The sequence below is a fragment of the Juglans regia genome, chromosome 5, assembly GCF_001411555.2.
Source record: "Juglans regia cultivar Chandler chromosome 5, Walnut 2.0, whole genome shotgun sequence".
NCBI classification, from domain to species: domain Eukaryota; kingdom Viridiplantae; phylum Streptophyta; class Magnoliopsida; order Fagales; family Juglandaceae; genus Juglans; species Juglans regia.
Genome location: NC_049905.1, coordinates 9726482 through 9748693, shown reverse-complemented (window position 1 = coordinate 9748693; position 22212 = coordinate 9726482). Strand labels below are relative to the sequence as shown.

Genomic DNA, 22212 nt, shown 5'->3' with positions numbered 1-22212 from the left:
GTCACCAAGGCAATTAAACAACTCCTTCTTGTAAGTTGATAGCCCAAGGACCCTTCCTTACAAGGCTTTACTCATATAGGCAATTGGTTTTCCTTGTCGCATTAGAATTGCACCTATCCCCGTGCCATTAGTATCACATTTTATATTAAAGGGAAGAGTAAATTCTGGAAGCTTAAGAATAAGAGGGTCGGTCACAATATGTTTAAGTATTTCGAATGCCTTAGAGGCCTCTTCACTCCACTTAAAGGCATTCTTCCTCAATTACCTTGAACCGTGAGGCTTACATCCCTGCACAACCTCGCACTCTTGATCATATCACCATTAGCCACATGGACTGAGAGTTGAGCTGTCAAGTTATTTGGCACCCTGAACTTCTGTACAAGAGATGCATCACACCCATCAGGATCACCATGTCTCCTCTTTTATTTGTCCCAATAGCCTCATTGTGTTAGAATTTGGTGTTCCAGTCATGGCATGAATTGATATCTCAGGACCAGACTCCTCTTTTTGTAGATCAGGATTGTTTTCCCCCTCCTTCAGGCCTCTCCCTTCCTCATCTCCTGAATCACATGCTAATTCCTCCATATCTTGCAACATATAAATCTTGGGATTTTTGCATTTGTGCATTGGGTTCTTCTTCTCATCACAGTGGTAACAATCTATTCATTCTCTTTTCATCCATCTGCACCGATGATATGCTTCTAGGAGATGATGTTGGCCTTATTCCCTTATTGGATCCTTCTCGGTTCCATTTATTTTTTACTATTAACATACTGTTCTTATCTTCTAAGTTTTTGATGGATTTTCTAGCACTCAATAGGTATTCTTCTTGTATCTTTGCTAACCCAAACGTAGCATTCAAGTTTATATGATTTAGTGTTCTAATATGCAATCTTATCTCATTTTTAATCCGCTAAGGAAGCAACTCAACTTATGTGTATCAGACAAACCTTTGAATTGATTGGAAAGATACTCAAACTGAGACTTGTAAGCTGAAACGTAAGTGGTTTGTTTAAGTTTGGTGAGGGTCTCCATCGAATCATCGTATGCAGTAGGTTCAAATCTTATCAACATAGCTCGGGAAACGTCTCCCAGCTATTGAATATTCCACTCTTTGCTGCGTCTTGATACCACACTAGGGCTTCAATAAGATCAACAACCTTTGTGCCGATGGGGTCCGGTGAAACTTGAAGTGAATGGCCTTGGATAACCATCCTGCAGGATTCTCCCCATCAAAGTGAGCGAAATCCAACCTCAAACCTCTGTTGAGACCCCTCCTTTGATCTTGGCCCTCCTGTTCGTGCTCCCATTGCCTCTCCCTGTTAGCCACTGCATTCTGATTCTCTACAATGGTTCTCATCTTGTCAGCTAATTGGTCAAGTCATTCCTTGATTTCAAGAATGTTTTCTTCATGAGTTTCCACCTACTTCTACACTGCGTCTCGCTATTGCTTGAACTGAGTTTCATCCGCCATTAGAATCGAACTGCTCTGATGCCAAAATGAAATGAATCTCAATACCGACAGTGAGAAACGAAACTATCAATCAATGAAGATAATGGGGAAAGTGCAATTGATAGAAGATGAACAATCATATTCATAAATTAATTGGATTATTCGAGGTAATCCGCCTCCAGAGTCCCAAATTTGTTCCAAGCAAAATCATACCTATTTTCTCCTTTCTGCTGCCTGTAGGGAATGCTGACAGCGTGACTGACGACTCACGACTGACGAAAGGAAAAAACCAACTTTCCTTCAGTTTGGCACCAACGCCCTAGCAAATTATATAACGAAACGACACCGTTTAACACTAACAACGACGACACCGTTTGGGTCTTGAGTACCTCTCGACTACAGCTCCCACATGTAGACTCTGAACTGCACTCCCCTCCAGCTTGCTACGAGTCTTCCCTTCTGGCAGTATCTTACCATTGCTATTCCCTATTTAGGTGCTTCTCTGGGCACCGTTTGGTGACTGTAGCATAGGCTATGTAGGTTCCACCTGACGCTTCTCTGTTGTTTCCTTTTCTGGTTTGCTCCGTTTGGTAGCAATAAAATTACAGTCCAATCACTGTAGTGCGATGGCAAAATTGCATGAAACTCTAAAACCCATTTTGTCAATCCCGTTTTCTCGTTTAGACTATTCTATGTACATGAAGATGTTGCAGGTTTGCATGGACGCAAAGGCTGAAAGATGCGGTCGTTTGATTCATAACCAACTAATAACAAGTGGGTTTGATTCAAATGTACACTTAAATACAAAACTGATAATATTCTATTCGAAATTTGGCCACATGGACACAGCTCGTAACTTGTTCGATAAAATGCGTGACAGAAATTTAGTGTCCTGGACTGCTATGATTTCTGGGTTTACACAAAATGGGTATTATGAAAATGCTTTGATGATGTTTTCGGCAATGCGTGGGGTGGGTGTCAAGGCCAACCAGTTCACCTATGCGAGTGTGTTGAAGGCGTGTACTAGTATGAGGTGTTTGGAGGTGGGGATGCAAGTACATGGCTGCATACACAAGAGTAGGTTTGTGGACAATTTGTTTGTGCAGAGTGCATTGGTTGACTTGCACTCGAAATGTGGGGAAATGGAAGACGCTTGCAAGTGCTTCGAAATGATGGCGGAGAGGGATGTAGTTTCTTGGAATGCAATGATTGGTGGATATGCTGTACAGGGATTTGCCGATGAGTCATTTCAAATGTTTCGTTCAATGATGAGAGAAGGTGTAGCATTTTCCATTAAACTTCTAGATTTCATTTTTCTTCTAATTGTATTCTTCTCTATCTTTGTGATGTTGAGACTACATGCATTTATTCTTATTTTCTGAAGCAGACATATATCATAACACTCTAGTGATTGTCTTTATTTTTTGTTGCGTTGGATCTAATCAAGAACATTATAACGTAGATAGTTTGTTTGGAAAAGCTAGTCTGATGGAGACTAGTTGAAATGAATTTTTTGGAGAGATATCTTGATTAAATTCAAATGAACCATACAATTTCTAAGAAATACATTGTTGAGTGTAAATCAAAATATTAAAAAGAACAAGAAAATTAATTGAATAGACTTGAGTTGATTGTCAATATACCCTTGGTTTCTCTCTCTCTCTCTCTCGATCATCTCTGAAAATCCCAACACTTGCTTGCATTCATGTTAGTGGTAAAATTTTGTTTCTTTTATTAGCATCTATACAACTTGAGTAGAGAGAGGGCATTCACTTGTTTTCTTTTTCTTTTTCCATTCTTTAGCCCATAATTTTTTTTTTTTTTTTGGGGGGGGGGGGGGGGTTCAGCACTTTGAGGAACGATCCTGTAAAATTGTTGAGTGTTGTCTTTTTCTGCATTATTGTTTTAAGAATTGCTACTCTATCTTCTGGCATATTCTCTTCGTAATCTAATTCTGCTCCATATTGTGTTCCTACATAAATATCCTTGAGTGAAATAGTCTATCAATTGCTTAGTATCTTTATTACCTATTTAAAAAAAACAAAAGCCCTCTCTGCTGAATGATGCCATCGAGATGCATGGAATTCAGACAAGTCTAGAGCACTTCATCTATAGTTTAATCACTACATACTCTCTTAATAATATTTGAATGGACTCTAAAATATTATTTAACCAATATCCTGATCAACAGTTTTCCTCTTTCTTTTAAAGTTACTAGGAAGAATTTTCTTTTCTGTATGCTTTTTTGTAATCTTCTGTTGTAGGTTTTGATACCTTTATTTGATGTTTCTATATTAAATCTTAATAGGACTGATTCCTGATGGCTTCACCTTGGGAAGCGTCTTGAGAGCCTGTGCTACTCACAGTAGTCTCATGAAGATCAACCAGACACATGGGTTAATTATCCATTTGGGTTTTGGATCACAAAATGCTCTGATTGGATCATTGATTGGTGCTTATGCAAAATGTGGAAGAGTAGGAAGTGCTTATCACTTATACAAGAGTTTGCCAACTAAAGATATTATATCTTGTACTTCACTGATAGTTGGATTTGCACACGAAGCTAACCATAGCGGAGATGCCCTGAGACTCTTCAAGGAAGTAATTCAAATGCACATTGAAATGGATGAAGTTATATTTTGCTCCATGCTTAATATATGTGCAAATATATCATCACTAAGCTTTGGAAGACAAGTCCATGCTGTTGTTTCAAAAGTTCAATCCTGTTATGATGTGGCCATGGGCAATGCCCTTGTTGATATGTATGCAAAATGTGGAGGAATTGAAGATGCGAAGCATGCTTTTGATGAGATGGAGGAGAAAAATGTGATTTCATGGACATCACTTATTGCCGGATATGGGAAACATGGCTTTGGACATAAAGCATTTGCACTTTATAAGATGATGGAACACGAAGGGTTAAGGCCGAATGATGTTACATTCTTGACTCTTCTCTTTGCTTGTAGCCATAGTGGATTGACTGGTGAAGGATCAGAATGCTTTAATAGTATGGTAAAAGAGTACAACATTTTGCCTAAACCAGAGCATCTCTCTTGTATAATAGATCTCTTTGCACGTGGAGGCCAGTTAGAAGAAGCCTATAATTTGATATGTGAGATGAAAATCAAACCTACTGCTTCGATTTGGGGTGCCATTCTTGGGGCATCTAGCACCTATTATAATTTATCAATTGGGGAAATAGCAGCCATTAATCTTTTCAAAATGGATCCCAAGAATTCAGTTAACTATGTTGTTTTAGCTAGCTTATATGCTGCGTGCGGCCAATGGGACAATGCTTCCAAGATGTGGAATTTGGTAAAAGATAGAGGTTTAAAGAAAGATCCCGGATACAGTCTTTTACAAGCTACAAAGAAGGAAATTGCACTTTTGAAGCATAGTTGAAAGTGGAGAACTATCTCATTTTATTGCCCTTTGGGAGATAGGGAGATACTGAAACCTTTACCATGCAGAACAGATGCTTCATATGTTGAGGCCATAAAGGAGTAGGGGAGGATGCTCAAGCTCAGACTTTTGGTCCATTGATGCATTCTCAGTTCACAGTCTTGTCGTCAACATTCAGGTACTTACTAGGACTTTTTATTTCGAAGTTTGTTTGTATGATTTCATCTTGATATCATACTCCAAATGAGTGAAAGTGGTTTTGAAGTACTAAAAAGTCTCAGTTTTTATGCATGTATAAAATCTGAGCCGTTAAGTTTATGCATGATTGTTCCTGATGTCATGCTCCAAATGAGTAAAAAGAGTGTTCAAGGGCCGAATGGCTTCACATGAGTATTTGAAATATGAGCCTTAAAGCTTTTTGTTATCCATATGTATGCCCGAAGTATTTGAAATATGGGCCTTAAAGCTTTTTGTTATCCATACGTATGCCTGAAGCCTCCAAATGAGTGTTCAAAGGCTGTCATGCTTCCCGTTATAGTTGGGGAGTTTAGAGTTTAGTTCTAATGCTGACTGGGATTTTACACTCTGTTTACATCCCTTTTGCAGATCCTTTGAGTTCTCGTGCTGTCTATTGATGCTAACTTCTCTTCTATCTGAGTCTTCTCTCCTCTGTGAATTAACATGGTAAGTTCTACTATTCTTTAAGCCCCAACGCCGCACTGATTCTTTAGCTTTATCAAGGTTTTGTTTTTCTGATTTCAGTCAATTGGGTCTGTTCTTTTCCTCAACCATTAGATATTGAATGCATATTTTGTCATGCTTCCACTGCAAATGAGTCCACCATCTCTCTGGATATATTGAAACTTTAGGTGTCTTTGTGGAGATGGGTGTGCTCAAGATTTTTCCTTTATTACCAATGTTGGTTGCTCAATCTCAACAGCTTTATGTATTCATAATTTATCTGTTCACATGTGTATATAGGAGTCACTGGGTGATATCTTGTCAGGCACCAAAGCAACATTTAGCTTCAGCATTCCTATAACGGGTCTGACAAGGTCAGTAATATGCAATTTATGGAAAAAAAGTTGGTAAATCTATCAAAAAAGAGCATATTAAGTTTCGCTAGAATATTTTTTGGCATTTTATTTCCATGTATACTAAAACTTGGGTTTACTTCTAACTGAGATGTTGCGGCAGTCTTTTTTTCAGATTGAGGGAAGAGAGAAGAATGCTTCCCGATGGAAGAAAAATATCTCAAGTGCAAAACAAATCCCAACTGCCCTGATCTATTGGAATAAAGGCAAGTAGGAGCCTCAATCAAGCTTTAGATGCTTAGGGAGACCATGTTCTGGTCAATCTAAAAACATGCTTAGTGCGTTATTCTACTCGAACTAATTGAATTGGACAGATCCAAGTACAACTGATCGTGTTGACTCGAGATCCTTCCCCAAACACTTGATTTTCAGCCCCTTTCCCCATGGAACCCTAGATCAGAACGGTGACACAAACCAAGACTCTCTTCTCGCCCAAATCACTCGAGGACACAGTTGGTAAGTCCTCTTCTCTCCTCCGTCATTTTTCCCCCTCCCTCTACCGTGAATAATCAAACAGACACGGTGTGATTTCGTTCAGCACATCTTCGACCCCCAAGGAATGTCGGAGCACCACCCAAGCTACCCAGAACCCGCCAACCAGGCACCCACTACCACCTCGCGCCATTTCGGTAAGCCCACGCCAGATTCTTCCTCCTCTTCCTCCTTTACGTCGTGGTTCTCGGTCTAACAGACCACAAAACTTATTGAGTTTTGTTATATACAAACAAGTTTGCGTACTAATCTGCGTACTAATATTCTTGTCTTCATATTCTAAATTTAAATTAGCACTGTTTTCAATAAAGTCTACTTTCTGATCAATCATATTGAATGGGTGCGCAGAATCGCTTACAACTAGATTTTTCCAAACTTATTTATCTCTCCCTCTCCCTCTCCCAGCAGCTTGTGCCGCAGGTTCCTCTCTGTCAATCAAGGCGTCTGTGAAACTGAAACGCTAAGTAATGGCGACGACGTCGCATGCTCAGGCTGTGAAGTCCCTCAACAAATCCCCTGCGCGCCGCCGTTTTGTCGTAAGTCCTTAAACCCTTAACAAAACTGTGATACCCTAAACCCCATAAACAAAAAATGGAATTATTCTATGGAAAGCAAAATATCGTTTTTCATTTGAAATACTCATTGAACGACTTCTTCTTCTTTTTTTTTTTTTTTTAATATATATATATATATATGGTATAAAGTTTAACTAAATTGGTTTTCGTGTGTGTGCACGTGCGTGGGGTGCAGTTCAAGACGTTCTCTCAGAGGGTAGGAGAGATAGAAATCGATGTTTACAGAAGTCTTGACGAAGTGAAACCCGAGCCAGCAGAGGGCTCCTTTTTTCGGGACTGCCTCATAGAATGGAGGGTATGCCTTGCCTCTTTCTTCCCTCTTCTCTCTCTCCCCTCCTCCTCCTCCTCCTCCTCCTCCCCCACTAATACCAAGTTTTCGTTTTTGATTGTATTATCACGTACAGGAATTGAATACTGCTGAGGATTTTATTTCATTTTATGTGGAAATAATGCCCTTGGTACAAACATTACCTTTGGTTCTATTGCACAAGGAATTAATAGTGTCGAAACTTCTCTCTAGTTTACATATGAAAGCAAGGCTCTCTCTGGAGCCTATTCTTAGGTATGTAAGCCTAATTCATAATCCCTTCTTTACTGATCGTTGGATATTTATGTGCGCTATAGGGTATGATAAACATCTATTGAAGCTTGTGTTGTTTTCTTCTAATGCTTCGGTTTCAGAAAAAAGTATTTTGTTTTTATTAGTAATTGAAAGTTTTATTGATAGTAACATTAGGCATGACCTGAGTCACAGGTCGGGTACAAGAGAAATACCTAGTTAGAGTTTGAAACCGATTGAAGGAAGTCATGGAGGCTTACGCCCAGAAAACAATTCGTAAGCCTCCAGTAAAACAATTCTTATGCCCATATAGTATACTGTCGCTTGTGTTTCTCTATGGTCCTGTTTTGTTTTTACTTTTTTTATGTGGGCACATTTTAATGGAAATCAATCAGTAATAAGTTGAATCTGGCTCAGTAGGTAGAGTATCTTGGTTATTAACTTGGGTTGTCCTCATACCAATAGCATCATGTCAGGGAAAGTAATTAGAAGAGGGTCAGGAATGAGTGATATGATACTTTCTTCGATGAGGTTTTAGCGATCAATGCCATCAGTTTATGTAGGTATCTGAATATTGACTAACTTTTTGTTTCTGGCTACTAAGCCTGGTACAAATCTTTGCTAGCTGTAACTGATATAATAATAAATTGACATCGTGATCATTGAATATCTGTAGAATATGTATAATTTGGGTGAAGAACCTTGTAAGGGATGAGAATATTTGGTCAGTTGGAAGAAGGTTAGTTGGAATATGCGGTGGTTTGGGGATTAAAGATTTAAGGGTTTTTAATAGAGCTTTACTTGGGAAATGGCTTTGGAGATATCAATTGGAGAGTAAAGCCCTTTGGAAAAATGTAATAGAAGTGAAATATGGAAGTTTGTGGGGCGGTTGGTGTACCAATGCAGCCAGTGGAGCTTATGGGGTTAGTTTGTGGAAATTTATTAGAAAAGGATGTAATTCCTTCTCCAATAATATCAGATTGAAGGTGGGAGATGGAAAGAGGATTCTCTTTTGGCATGATCTGTGGTGTGGGGATGCTGCTCTCAAGCTGGAATTTCCTACCCTTTTCAGAATTGCTAGGGATCATAATGCAACTATTTATGATTCTTACTGCAGTAGTAACAACAAGGTTGAATGGAATATCATTTTTACAAGGGACGTTAATGACTGAGAAGTGGATGAAGTTTAGGCTCTGCTGGTTAAACTTTACAGTTCAAAGTTGGTGCTTGAAAGAGAGGATAGCATGGTGTGGATTCCTGCTGGAAATGCTTAGTTTTCAGTCTCAACTTATTACAGAATTTTGTCAAGCCTTAGTAGTTGTGTTTTTCCTTGGAAAAGTATTTGGAAAGTGAATGTTCCCTCTAAGGTTGCTTTTTTCTGTTGGGCGGCATCTTTGGGTAAAGTATTGACTACTGATAATCTTAGAAGGAGAGGTCTGTTTATTGCTGATTGGTGTGTTATGTGTAAAACGGACAGAGAATTAGTAAATCACTTTTCTCTTCACTGCAAAGTGACAAGATTCTTGTGGAATGAGGTTTTGAGTTGGACAGGATTACATTGGGTAATGCTTAGAAATGTGGTGGATCTGTTGGTAGGGTGGAAGGGTTTGAAGGGCTGTAAGAAGGTGGCAAGAGTTTGGAAGATGATTCCTCCTTGTCTTATGTGGTGCATTTGGCTTGAAAGAAATGGGAGATGCTTCGAAGATAAAGAACGCTCATTGGGAGAGCTTAGGGATTTGTTCTTGAGTACTTTGAGTTCTTGGGTTAAAGCTTTTGTAATGGAGGATAATTTTCTGCATTTGTTCTAGTTTTCTGGTGTTAGTTTCTTTTCGTTTTTGGAAGTTGTAGGCGTTTCCTTTGTATACGTCCTGTGTACTTGGGCTTATGCCTATTTCTTTGAATAAATTTATTACTTGTAAAAAAAAATATATATTTGTAGCATTTTGCCTTAGTTCTATTATTTTGCTATAGCTTGTATCTAGGTGTACTCACTTGTATACATCCTATGTACTTGGACTATGCCTATTTACTTGGAATAAATTCTATTATTACCTATAAAAAAAAATATGTATAATTTGTATTTTGATCGTTCAAGAGCGATGTAGTCGACCGAGAGAGAGAATGAATTCGTATTTTCATTTACATTCAACATCCTATACATACTACATACAAATGACCATTGTATACTCATGAACTATACTAATTACAACCATGTCCTCTAACACTCCCCCTCAAGCTGGGGCATATATATCATATAAACCTAGCTTGGAACAAATAAACTTTAACCGACTACAACACAATGGTTTGGTAAACATATCTGCAAGTTGATCAGCAGACTTCACAAAGGGTGTAGAAATGTCACCACTTAGTATCTTATCCCGAATGAAGTGACAATCAATCTCAATGTGTTTAGTCCTCTCATGGAATACAGGATTAGATGCAATATGCACTGCAGCTTGGTTATCACAAAATAACTGAAGAGGGACAGGAGCTGGAAACCCAATCTCTTGAAGAAAGTGTTGCAACCATGTTAGCTCACTAGTAGTGTGAGCCATTGCTCTGTATTCGGCTTCTGCACTAGACCGAGCTACTACTGTTTGCTTCTTACTCTTCCATGTAACCAAGTTACCTCCTACAAAGGTACAATATCCAGTAGTCGATCTTCTATCTGAAGGAGATCCAGCCCAATCAGCATCTGAAAAAGCTTCAATTCTAATGTGTCCATTTGGTCTATACAATAGTCCAAGGCCAGGAGCTCGCTTAAGATAACGAAGAATATGGATTACAGCATCCCAATGTGAGACCCTGGGCACTTGTAGAAATTGACTCACTACACTCACTGCATAAGAGATATCAGGTCTAGTGATAGTAAGATAATTCAATTTTCCAACAAGTCTTTGATACCAACCCAGATCTCCAAACAACTCACCTTCATCTTTCAAGAGTTTACGATTTAGGTCCATAGGAGTGTCAATAGGTCGTGCACCTAACATGCCAGTTTCTTCCAGAAGATCAAGTACATATTTTCTTTGAGATAGGTTAATACCTTTTTTAGATCTACCGACTTCAATTCCAAGAAAGTACCTAAGTTTGCCCAAGTCTTTTGTCTGAAACTGATCATGTAAAAATTGTTTCAGCCTAGCAATTCCAGCTGAGTCACTCCCAGTAATTACAATGTCATCAACATATACAACTAACAAAATATGACCTGCATCACTGTGTAGGTGAAAGACCGAGTGGTCTGTTTGGCATCTATGAAAACCAAATACTAATACAGCATCAGAGAACCTCCCAAACCATGCTCGAGGAGATTGTTTCAAACCATATAATGCCTTTTTTAATTTGCACACAGTACCTCGATACTCCCCCTGAGCAACAAACCCAGGTGGTTGCTCCATATACACTTCCTCATTTAAGTCGCCATGGAGGAATGCATTTTTAACATCCAACTGAAATAAGGGCCAATCCAAGTTAGCAGCAAGAGAGATCAATACCCGAATAGAAGAAATTTTGGCAACTGGGGAAAAAGTCTCATCATAATCAATGCCATAAGTTTGAGTGTAACCCTTAGCAACCAAGCGGGCTTTCAGACGTTCAACAGACCCATCAGAATGAAATTTGATTGTATATACCCATCTACAACCAACAAGGTGTTTACCAGGTGGTAGAGGAACAAGATCCCATGTCCCATTATGGTGAAGAGCATTCATTTCATTTTTCATAGCTGTCCTCCATTCCGAATCAGATAAAGCATCATGAACTGTCTTAGGAACAGAAAGTTTTGAAAGTTGAGAAGTAAAGCATGAAAAAGATGGAGATAAGGCATGACAAGAGACATATTTGGCAATCGGATGTTGAGTAACACAAGAACGAGTACCTTTTCGGAGAGCAATAGGTGGAGAGTCTGAAGTAGTAGGTAACTCAGGATCTGAAGATAGAGACAAGATTGGTGGAGGCATGGGAGCCGGGGGCCGCACACGACGCGAGTACACCTGTAAAGGAACAAGGGAAGGAATAGAGGAGGATTGGGTAAAAGTGGGTGAGTGTGCAGGAGAAAGGGTAAGAGTAGGTAATGGTAGAGGATCACACTCAACAACTGAAGATGTTGTCGAGAAATAGGGTATGGACTCAAAAAAGGTGACATCAGCACTAGTAAAGTAACGTCTAAGAGTAGGACTATAGCAGCGATATCCTTTTTGAGTCCGAGAATAACCAACAAAGAAACACTTGGTAGCACGTGGATCAAGCTTATCAAAGCCTGGGTCAAGGTTATGAACATAGCAAACACACCCAAAGATTTTGGGAGGGAGAGAAAAAGGTGGAGACAAAGGGAACAAGATGGAGAATGGGGAGGAACCATCGAGGACTGACGAAGGCATACGGTTAATAAGGTGACACGCAGTAAGAACACCATCACTCCAAAAACGTTTAGGAACATGCATGTGCAATAAAAGTGCTCTGGTTACATCTAACAAATGCCGATTTTTGCGTTCAGCCACCCCATTCTGTTGGGGTGTATAAGCGCATGAAGTTTGATGAACAATTCCTTTATTACTTAAGTAAGTATCAAAGGCACTAGATTTGTATTCTTTAGCATTGTCAGAACGCAAAACTTGAACTTTTTGTCTAAATTGAGTTTTAATTTCTTTCCGAAAGACTTTGAATATGGAAAGAAGTTCAGATCGTGCCTTCATTAAAAACAACCATGTCATACGAGAATAGTCATCAACAAATGTAACAAAATACTGAAACTTGTTTGATACAATGTTGATTGGTCCCCATATATCAGAGTGAACCAATTCAAAAGAACTAGATGCTCGATTATCAACTCGAGGTACAAAAGACACACGATGGTGTTTGCTAAGCTGACATGCTTCACAAGGAAAGGAAGATGCATTTTCAAGATTCCTAACTTGACGTTTCAAAAGAGTAAGAGATGGGTGTCCAAGGCGACAATGCCATTCAAAAGCAGATGATGAGGATGTGAGGGCTCGAGTGGGTGACTGTTTGACATCAAGGTAATACAGACCACCAGCTTCATGCCCCGTACCAATCTTCTTCCCCGTCTTGAGATCCTGAAAGATACATACAGAGGGATAAAATGTCACAGAACATTGAAGAGTTCGAGTAATTTGACTAATGGACAACAAACTAAAGGGAAAACTAGGAGCATATAGAACAGATGACAAGGATATAGAATCGGTGAGCTTAGTGGATCCAATGCCTGTAATTTTAGCAAGAGAACCATTAGCAAGAGTAACACTCTTTGGAGATGTCAAAGTATCTAACTTAGATAAGGAATAAGACAAACCGGTTAATGTTCATTAGCTCCTGAATCGATGATCCATGGATCTTGAGTAGATGAGACAAGACAGGCAGACGCTGTACCTGAATGGGCATGAGTAGCTATGGAAGATGAAGTCGCTCGTGTGAGAGCCAAAAACTGATCATACTCATCCTTCGATATGCTAATCATCTCTGGAGTCGGGTCGGAACTCGTTGACGGTGATGTAGCATTTTGGCAAATAGCTTGATTAACGGATCCAGATGGTCTACCATGGAGATCCCAACAATAGTCCACCGAGTGGTTAGTGCGACCACAATGAGTGCACTTACGAGATTCACGACCTCGAGTGCGATTACCTCTGGTATCACGCCCCCCACGTGCACCTCTATCACTCCGGCCTCCACGCCCACCGGGAGCAACATAGGAGGCAGCTAAAGCGGATCTCTCATTACTCTGATCTGAAGAAAACTGAGATCCTTGTCCAGATAATGTGGCTCGCTGAAGTCGGGAGAACACATCAGGAAATGGAGGAAGTTGTGGACTTGCCAGAATTTGAGAACGCACTGACTCATACTCAGGTTTTAATCCAACAAGGAACCGAACAACATTAAAATCTTCCCGTTGTTTTAGCATACTTGAAACATCAGAAGTGATAGGTTGATACATTCTGAGTTCTTCACATATGCTTATCACTTGAGAATAATATTCTTCTAGGCCCAAAGCACCATGTTCCAACCCAAAGAATTGCTGACACAACTCATAAATACGGGTTATGTTCCCAGCACCTGAATACATCTGTTTGAGATGCTTCCACACCTCTTGAGCAGTGTCAAAATGTATTAAGCTGGTACAAATATTAGGCTCAATACTGGTCAACATTAGGGACAGTATTTGAGCATCTTCTTGCTCCCATTGAGCAAATGTAGAACTAGCTGAGTTAGGCATTGGATCAATCAAGTGAGTACGACAAAGACCCTTGCCTTTCAAAAACACTTCAACAGATTTTGACCACAACATATAGTTTTTTCCATTTAACTTCACCGAAGTCATAGGCATACTAATGTTTGGTGTAAGAGACATTGACTCAAATTTAGTTGTCATGGAGAAAAGTATCACAACAATTCAACTTGGAGTCAAGAATACACAACATATGAAATATGGATGAAAAATTGGGATTAAAAACCCAAATTTCGGATCTGTATTGGTCAAAACAAGCCTGTACCGGCCGAAACAAGCAAGTATCGGTTCAAAATCGGCCTGTTTCGGGTCTGAACCGGCCTGTATCGGGTCTGAACCGCTCTGTTTCGGGTATATACCGGGTTGTTTCGGCCTGTATCGGGTGCGTTTCGGGTATCTCCGGAACCGGCTTAAAAACTAACCCTAAACTGGAATAGCTTATCCCGAATGAGGATAACTTATCCTAAACAGGAATAAGTTTACCGTATACATGTTACCAAACATACGTTATACTGGATAGAAATAAGACCTTACTCCGGATTAGGGGCATACGTAGTCGAGGACAGGATAGTAGAGACCTGCCACCAACCACTCCGAGACGTCGACGTCGCCGGCGATAAACAGGGATTCCGGCAGCCGATGACGACGGGAGACACACCGGTGTGCACAGAAAACGCCGGCGATCTTGATTCTGGTGTCCAGTACCGGAGACGGCACCTGAGGTTACCGGAAAAACTTGAAACAGATACCAGCCACCAACGACAACGACGTCGCCGGCAATAACCACCACAGACAACGACGGTGATACCACTGCGCCGTCGCACAAGCACCACTAACTCCGTCGCACAACCACAAGCACCACTAGCTCCGTCGCACAACCACCACTAACTGACTACACTTTGCTCTGATACCATGTAGTCGACCGAGAGAGAGAATGAATTCGTATTTTCATTTACATTCAACATCCTATACATACTACATACAAATGACCATTGTATACTCATGAGCTATACTAATTACAACCATGTCCTCTAACAAGCGACAATGAACTATAGGAGAGTTTAGTGATTTAAGAAGGAATTTTTAATTTATTGTTTATTGTTTTTTGTTCGTTTGTGAGTTATTTATGCTTTTCTTCTTTAACATGAGATATGTTGAGAGTTCCAAATTATGCTCATGCAGGTTAATTGCTGCTCTATCTAGAGATCTCTTGGTGGATTTAATCCCGTGAGTTCCTTCTTTCTGGATTTAATTCTCAGGCTTTTTTTTCTTTTTCTTAGTAAATTATTCTTGGGCGCTTCTATCCTTAGAATCCTGCACTATTGGTTGCTATTTGCTGCACTTATTAACATTGTACTTAATGAGAAATTAGCCTCTATTATTGTTGGAGATGCACCAGCCTCACACCCTCTTAAATTGCTTTGAAATTTTCCTTGTCAGACTATCATATTCTTGTGCATGCCATGTCTTTACAGTTTTTTGCATTTATGACTTGTATCTCATGTATGTGGTCTGACAGCTTTCTGCCGAGGATTGCTGATTCTTTAGCGTCTCTCCTACAAAGTGGTGCTGATGGGGAGCCAGAGATTATCGAACAGGTCCAATCCATGGTTTCTGTGGTGTTCTTTAGTTGTCAATATTTTGTCTGTTTCAATTTTTTCAAATAGCTTCCTCAATCTCAATCTAAACTTTTCCAAGTGTGGCTGTTGACATGCAGATATTTATATCGTGGTCATATATTATGATGTATTTGCAGAAGTATTTGATAGGAGACCTTGTTTATCTGCTCAAGTAAGTACTTTTGAATGCTGCTTTAGGAATTTTATTAATTTTGTTGTAATGATTCTGTGAAAGCAAACTGTTCATGCCACAATATTTGAGATTTATGTTAGAGCAAAACAAATATATTTTGGTTTGCAGTGAAACGTTCCATTTTGAAACAAAAATGAAACATGTTTCTGTGTTTGGTAGTTTTGGGGTGGGTCTAGGTAATTGGTAGCTCTTTTGATATTTTGTCTAGGTGATGTGTTTCTAATCCAGCAATATCATTCTGATTTTTGTCAGTCTAGGTGATATATTTCTAATCCAGCAATATCATTCTGATTTCTTTTATCACATATTTGTTGCTATTGCTAGCACTGCCCCTTCCACCATGGTCATGCTGTCACATAGTCCGATTTCTTTTGTAATTGTCGTCTTGTGCAATTACTGAAAAATCTCTCACTTGCAAAATGGAGAGGTTATAGGTAATGGAATCATAATTATAATAATTATGTAAACTGCATTTATATGCTATGCTATATGAGAATGAAAAGTCTGCCTCAAAAGATTTAAATCAAACTGAAGGAGCTAGTTTGAGTATCTTATGCTGCCCCCCCCCCAAGAAAAAAAAAAAAAAAAAAAGAGAAGATAGTTTTAGGTCTCCAAATCTTTTTCTCTTTTAATTTTTTCCCAGGCTTCTTTTTCTCAGAAAGGTGGTCTGGTTTACTATGTATCAAAAGATATATAGCACGACTATAAAAAATATTTGCTATTTTTCTTTGAGGATCGTGAGCAGTGAATGGATGAGCTTAGAACTCTTTTTTGAATACTTTATTCAATTGGTTGATTGTAATAGATTTCAATGGCTTGAAAGGTCACTATTTTCTTGCATTGCTCGACACTCATGCTTAGGTGTTGTTCTTGTATATGTCCCGTGTATCATTAGTCAAATTCTTGTTTACTGATAAAAAAATTTTCATCACGAGTCCTCACCAGAATAAGTACTTGAAATGGAAATTAAGTTTGAATTGAACTATAAGGTAAATTGAACAGTTGCTTTGAACAAATGTAGAAAAGACTAAACAAATTATTTTAAGGTCTAAGGGATATAGTCCTATAATGTTAATATCAGGTATTAGTTGATACATGTTCAGATTTTTCTAGAACAATGAGATGGTAGATGTTTTCTCAAATATCATTTGTATTACTGTATTAGCCAGGTACAAGAGTCGCCATTCATATATATTTACCTATGCATGAGCAAAGATATTTACTTACATTTTTTTCTCAAATTTTTTCAGGGTGACGGTAAAACTAAGATTTTATCCCAAGGATTATGTTCAAGAATAAATTATTTGAATATTACTACTTATCAAAAAATTATTATGGCAGAGGCATTATCATTCTTGCTTAGGAATGCGCCAGATGAGGAAAGGAACCTTAGTTTTTATTGGTGTAAATACTGTCAGAAAACACTGAATCACCAAGTCAAACCTTCAATGGGGAAAGGAACGTGGGAGTTTCGTTCTTCCAAACTATTGGCCAGCACTATAATTGTATTGGCTGGTATTATTAGTGCTAAAATCTAAATTGTATTGTGTTAGAGGACATGTTTGTAATTAATATAAGTGTGTGAGGGTATAAGTGTCAATTGTATGTAGTGTATATACACATTTGTACATCAATGATAGTAAGTGTAATCTTTCCAATATGTGTCTACATGGTATTAGAGCCAATGAGCTTAGTGGATCCAATGCCTGTAACTTTAGCAAGAGAACCATTAGCGAGAGTAACACTTTTTGAAGATGTCACAGTATCTAACTTAGATAAGACAGATGACAGACCAGTCAGATGCTCATTAGCTCCTGAATCAATGATCCACGGATCTTGAATGGATGAGGCAAGACATGCGGATGTTATACCTAAGTGGGTATGTAACGACCCGACCCTATATATTTTTTTTAGGGATAAAATTTGAATAATTTTATTAAGGCTTTATTATTATTATTATTATTATTTTTACTATTATTATTTTCTGTCCAGCCCTTGAATCCTCTTCAGAATACAACTCCTCTTGCCGGATTTTTCTTCTATTTTGAATTTCAAACAATCTACTCACATGCACATACACATGCACGTCTATTCCTTTATTTTATTTTTTTTATCTAGGGTTTTCTTTAGGTTCTCAAACAATTATACATATGCACGTTTCACTCACCAAAGAATGCAAGCCGCCATGCCCCCATCGTGAGTCTTCCCATCGCGTATCAATTCAACGCATGCACGGCTTCATCCGTTTCCTCCGCATTCAGGTTTCTCGTCCTAGGGTTTTCCTTTTTGACTCTCAACTAACTAGGTTATAAATAGTTAAGCTCTCCTCTGCTTGAAGGGAATAGCCACTGCCGCCCACGTCTTTTTACACTCACGCACACAGAGCACTTGCCACAAACCTCCTCCCCTCAAACCGCAGCACACGTCCGAGAAGACAAGCTCCACCACCTCCCTCAAGCTCGTCCAGCAGACCACCTCTCCCTCCACCGTAAATCCCACTGCCGTGTTGGTTCACTTTTCCTCCACACACACAACCACTGCACGCCACCGGGAAACCGCAGCACCACCTTGCCGAAGCCAAGCAAACCACGTCCCAGCTCCTCCCTCTGGCCACCTCATAGCCCAGCTAGCAGAACCACCGCACGGCCCGCCCTCAAAAAAAGCCATAAACCCGCTGCCATCCTCCCCTGTTTTAGCCCTAAAAAACAGAGCACTGAGCTCTTCGACCGTAAGCCACAGCCCGGCCACCCTCAGCCACAGAACTCGCCGACTAGCACAACCCTGAGGCACCCACTCCATCCCGGTAAGCCCACGACTGTCGTCGTCCCCCTCTTTCTCTCGGTTTGTTTACGGCTTGACTGAACTCCCGCTCTCCTCCTCTCGGCGTCAACTCCCGCACTCCTCCTCTCGGCGTCATACCACCACTGCCCAGAGAACCCAGTCGCGTCTCCGGTCCTTCCCCAGCCACCCAGAGCCGCCGCGCATCAGCTTCCTCTCTCGGTGAGCATCGCACCCCTCAACCCGAATGCATGCATCCCTTTCACGCGTAAACCAAACCAGATCATGCAACCCGTAAATCAATATTTGTTTTTGGTTAGTTAAATTACAAAAATGCCCCTCTATTTTTATTTTTCCAAAATGCCCATGTTCAGTATGTTATTTTCCAAAAATATCCTTGCTTATTTAAGACTAACGGGTAAGGCTATTTTAGTGTCGAGAAGTGTTTAGGTTTAGAAAATATAGACTATTTTAGTAGTTAGGTTTTTAAATAGAATCACTTGTTTAAATTAAAAATTTATGCAAAATACGTGTTTATTTTTATAGGCGACCGATTTCGTGCCGAAAATAGTGGATTAGCATTGCAAGGTAAGTAGCATGATCATATCCTTACGCGTATGTACAGTGAGCTGTTTGTCTTTTTATAAAAGATATTATGCATGTATGCCCTTTATTGGAAATCCCTTTTTACGTATCCAAAACATGATAAAATTATGAAAAAGTCATGATTTTATGTGAAAGATTATTCATGAAATTATTTATGAAATGCATGATTTTATGTGAAGATTATTCATAAAATTATTTATAAAATGCATGATTTTATGTGAAAGATTATTCATAAAATTATTTAAGAAATGCATGATTTTATGAGAGAGTTATTTCGTAAAATATTTATGAAAAATCATGATTTTATGCGATGAAACATGTATCACGACATTTATGAAAGAATGCGATTTCGTTTGAAATCTATGATACGATATGACAAGTATGTATGTGATTTCTTTTGAAATCTATGAAATGACAAGTATGCAAGTATGATTTGATAAAATATGTAACGGCCTATGTTATGATATGAAAACGGTACCTATGTTATGGGCATATTGCATTGCCAGGTCGTGCATGCTGGTAGTGCACCCAGTATTGTCTTCCTTATGTATGGATTCCACAACCCGCGGCCACGGGCGGAATCGGAATCTTTTTAGATTCGCTAACCCTAACTCACGGGGGTCAACAGTGGGTAACGGCCTATGATAAGTGAAAGATAAGTTAATGTTCATGCTCATGTTATTTATGCATGTATTTATGAATATGCACGCTTTTCAAGACACCTTATGTTTATTATGTTTACTGTATGATGTGTTGCTTATTGAGTATTCGACTCATTTTAGTTTGTTTTTATGTTTTTTTTAAACCCCCTAGGTGATGACATTTATGAAGATGAGACTGCAGGACAGGACTTGACTCTGGGAGGCAAGGCTAAGGCCTAGACAGATTTTGCTATGATTATTTCTATGGTTTAAATAAATTATTTTGATAAGCACATAAGACTTCTGTATTTCTTAATAAATGCTTCCGCAGACTTTATTTTAAATTTTCAGTATTTATTGAAGTTTGTTATTTTATGGAATTTTTTCGTATCTGGCGCGTTGTTAAAAAGGAAAAGCTTTTTATATTTAAGTTTAGTAGTAGCACACTGGCTTCTCGAAAATTCTAAAATGTCTTTTCGGGAACGGGGTGTTACAGGGTAAGAGTAGCTGTGGCGGATGAAGCTCGTGTGTGACCCAAAAACTGCTCATACTCATCCTTTGATATACTAATCATACATGAGTTGGTGCTAGTTAACTGTGATGTGGTATCTTGGCAAATGGCCTGATTAGCAAACCCAAATGGTCTACTATGTAGATCCCAACAATAGTCTACCGAATGGTTAGTGCGATCACAATGGGTACACTTATGAGGCTCTTGACCTCGATTGCGATTACCTTTGGCATCATGTCCCCCACATGCACCTCTACCACCTCGGCCTCCATGCCCACTAGGAGCAACATAAGAGGTAACCGCATCATATAATTGTGACTCAAATTTAATTGTCATATTTGAGAACCTTCACACAATATCACAACTGAACTGGGAGATTGAAACTCCACACAATATTTGAGAAAAATCACAATTCAACTTAAAAAATCCAAGAAACACAATCTAGAAATGTAGATACTTAGCCCAAGTACCCGAAAAACAACTTAAATACCACAATTTCGGTCCTGTATCGGCCTGAACTAGTCTGAACCGAACTGTTTTGGTTCTAAATCGGGATGTTTTGGGTCTGTATCAGCCTGAACCGGCCTATTTTGGGTCTGAACCGGTACCGGTTTAAAACTGAGCTTAAACAAGAATAAACTATCCTAAAAGAGGATAAGAATACCGTATAGGTGTTACCAAACAGGTGTTATTCCGAATAGGAATACACTCTTACTCCAGGTTTTGGCTATCCAAACTCAAGGATTGGATAGCTTATCCCTGTAACCAAACACTCCAGGCTTCAACCTTTTGCCGGTGACGGAGGCTCTTTCCGGAGGCGACGACGACGATGCCGGTACCCACAGACAAGGCCGGCAAGTCCACCCCTGGTGCCCAGTATCGGAGAAGACGCCGGAGAGTGGCCGGAAACCACTTCATACACTTTTGGTCCCGAAACAAAGGGAACCACCGTATCGATTCCGGCTACAACGACGATGCCGGTAACCACAGACAAGGCCGGTGAGTCCACCCCTGGTGCTCAGTATTGGAGAAGACACCAGAGAGTGGCCGGAAACCACTTCAAACGGAACCACCGTATCGATTTGGGCATGAACCACCATACACGATCAATCTAACGTACACTATGCTCTGAAGACGGGAAACAAGATTGGTACGGCCCTACAGGGCATAAAGCTGGTGGCCTGTATTATCTTGATGTTAAACAGTCACCCACTCGAGCCCTTACATCCACATCATCTGCTTATGAATGGCATTGTCGTCTTGGTCATCCCTCTCTTTTCCTTTTAAAGCGTCAGGTCAGGATTCTAAGAAATGTGTCTCCCTTTCCTTGTGAAGTATGTCAAATTAGTAAACATCATCGTGTGTCGTTTATACCTAGAGTTGATAAACAAGCCTCGAGTCCTTTTGAATTGGTTCACTCTGTATATGGGGACCAATCAACATTGAATCAAACATATTTTAGTATTTTGTCACATTTATTGATGACTACTCTTGTGTGACATGGGTGTTTCTAATGAAGGCAAGATCTGAACTTATTTCCATATTCAAAGTGTTTTGGAAAGAAATTAAAACTCAATTTAACAAAAAGGTTCAGATTTTGTGTTCTAATAATGTTAGAGAATATTTATCTAGTGCCTTTGCTACTTACTTAAGTAGCAAATGAATTGTTCATCAAACTTCATGTTCTTATACATCCCAACAGAATGGGATGGCTGAACACAAAAATCGTCATTTGTTAGATGTAACACAAGCACTTTTACTACACATGCATGTTCCTAAATGTTTTTGGAGTGATGGTGTTCTTACTGCTTATCACCTTATTAACTGTATGCCTTCATCAGTTCTTGATGGTTTCTCTCCTTTCTCCATCTTGTTTCCTTCATCTCCACCATTTACCCTTCCTTCAAAAATTTTTGGGTGTGTTTGCTATGTTCATAACCTTGGCCCAGGTTTTGATAAGCTTGATCCACGTTCTACCAAGTGTTTTTTTGTTGGTTATTCTCGAATTCAAAAAGGACACCGTTGTTATAGTCCTATTCTTAGAC

At 39.4% G+C, this 22212-nt stretch overlaps 1 protein-coding gene across 3 annotated transcripts; it reads left to right on the top strand.

The window, feature by feature from the left end:
- Positions 1-1794: 1794 nt before the first annotated feature.
- LOC109022108 lies at positions 1795-17306 on the top strand. 3 transcript variants are annotated; one of them, XM_019004922.2, is made up of 12 exons: positions 4871-5033; positions 5462-5539; positions 5837-5910; positions 6053-6405; positions 6488-6578; positions 6850-6977; positions 7192-7311; positions 7421-7578; positions 15002-15046; positions 15339-15417; positions 15537-15610; positions 16882-17306. In XM_019004922.2, the coding sequence occupies exons 6-12, from the start codon at positions 6909-6911 to the stop codon at positions 16928-16930; spliced, it is 594 nt and encodes a 197-aa protein (XP_018860467.1). In that variant the 5' UTR covers positions 4871-5033; positions 5462-5539; positions 5837-5910; positions 6053-6405; positions 6488-6578; positions 6850-6908; the 3' UTR covers positions 16931-17306. The 3 variants fall into 3 exon arrangements, 1 of the variants encoding a protein (XP_018860467.1); XR_004801596.1 differs by lacking the exons at positions 7192-7311; positions 7421-7578; positions 15002-15046; ... (1 more) ...; positions 15537-15610; positions 16882-17306 and adding an exon at positions 1795-2731 and having other exon boundaries at positions 3762-5033; positions 6847-6913; XR_004801595.1 differs by lacking the exons at positions 6488-6578; positions 6850-6977; positions 7192-7311; ... (3 more) ...; positions 15537-15610; positions 16882-17306 and adding an exon at positions 1795-2731 and having other exon boundaries at positions 3762-5033; positions 6053-6460.
- The last annotated feature ends 4906 nt before the right edge of the window (positions 17307-22212 follow it).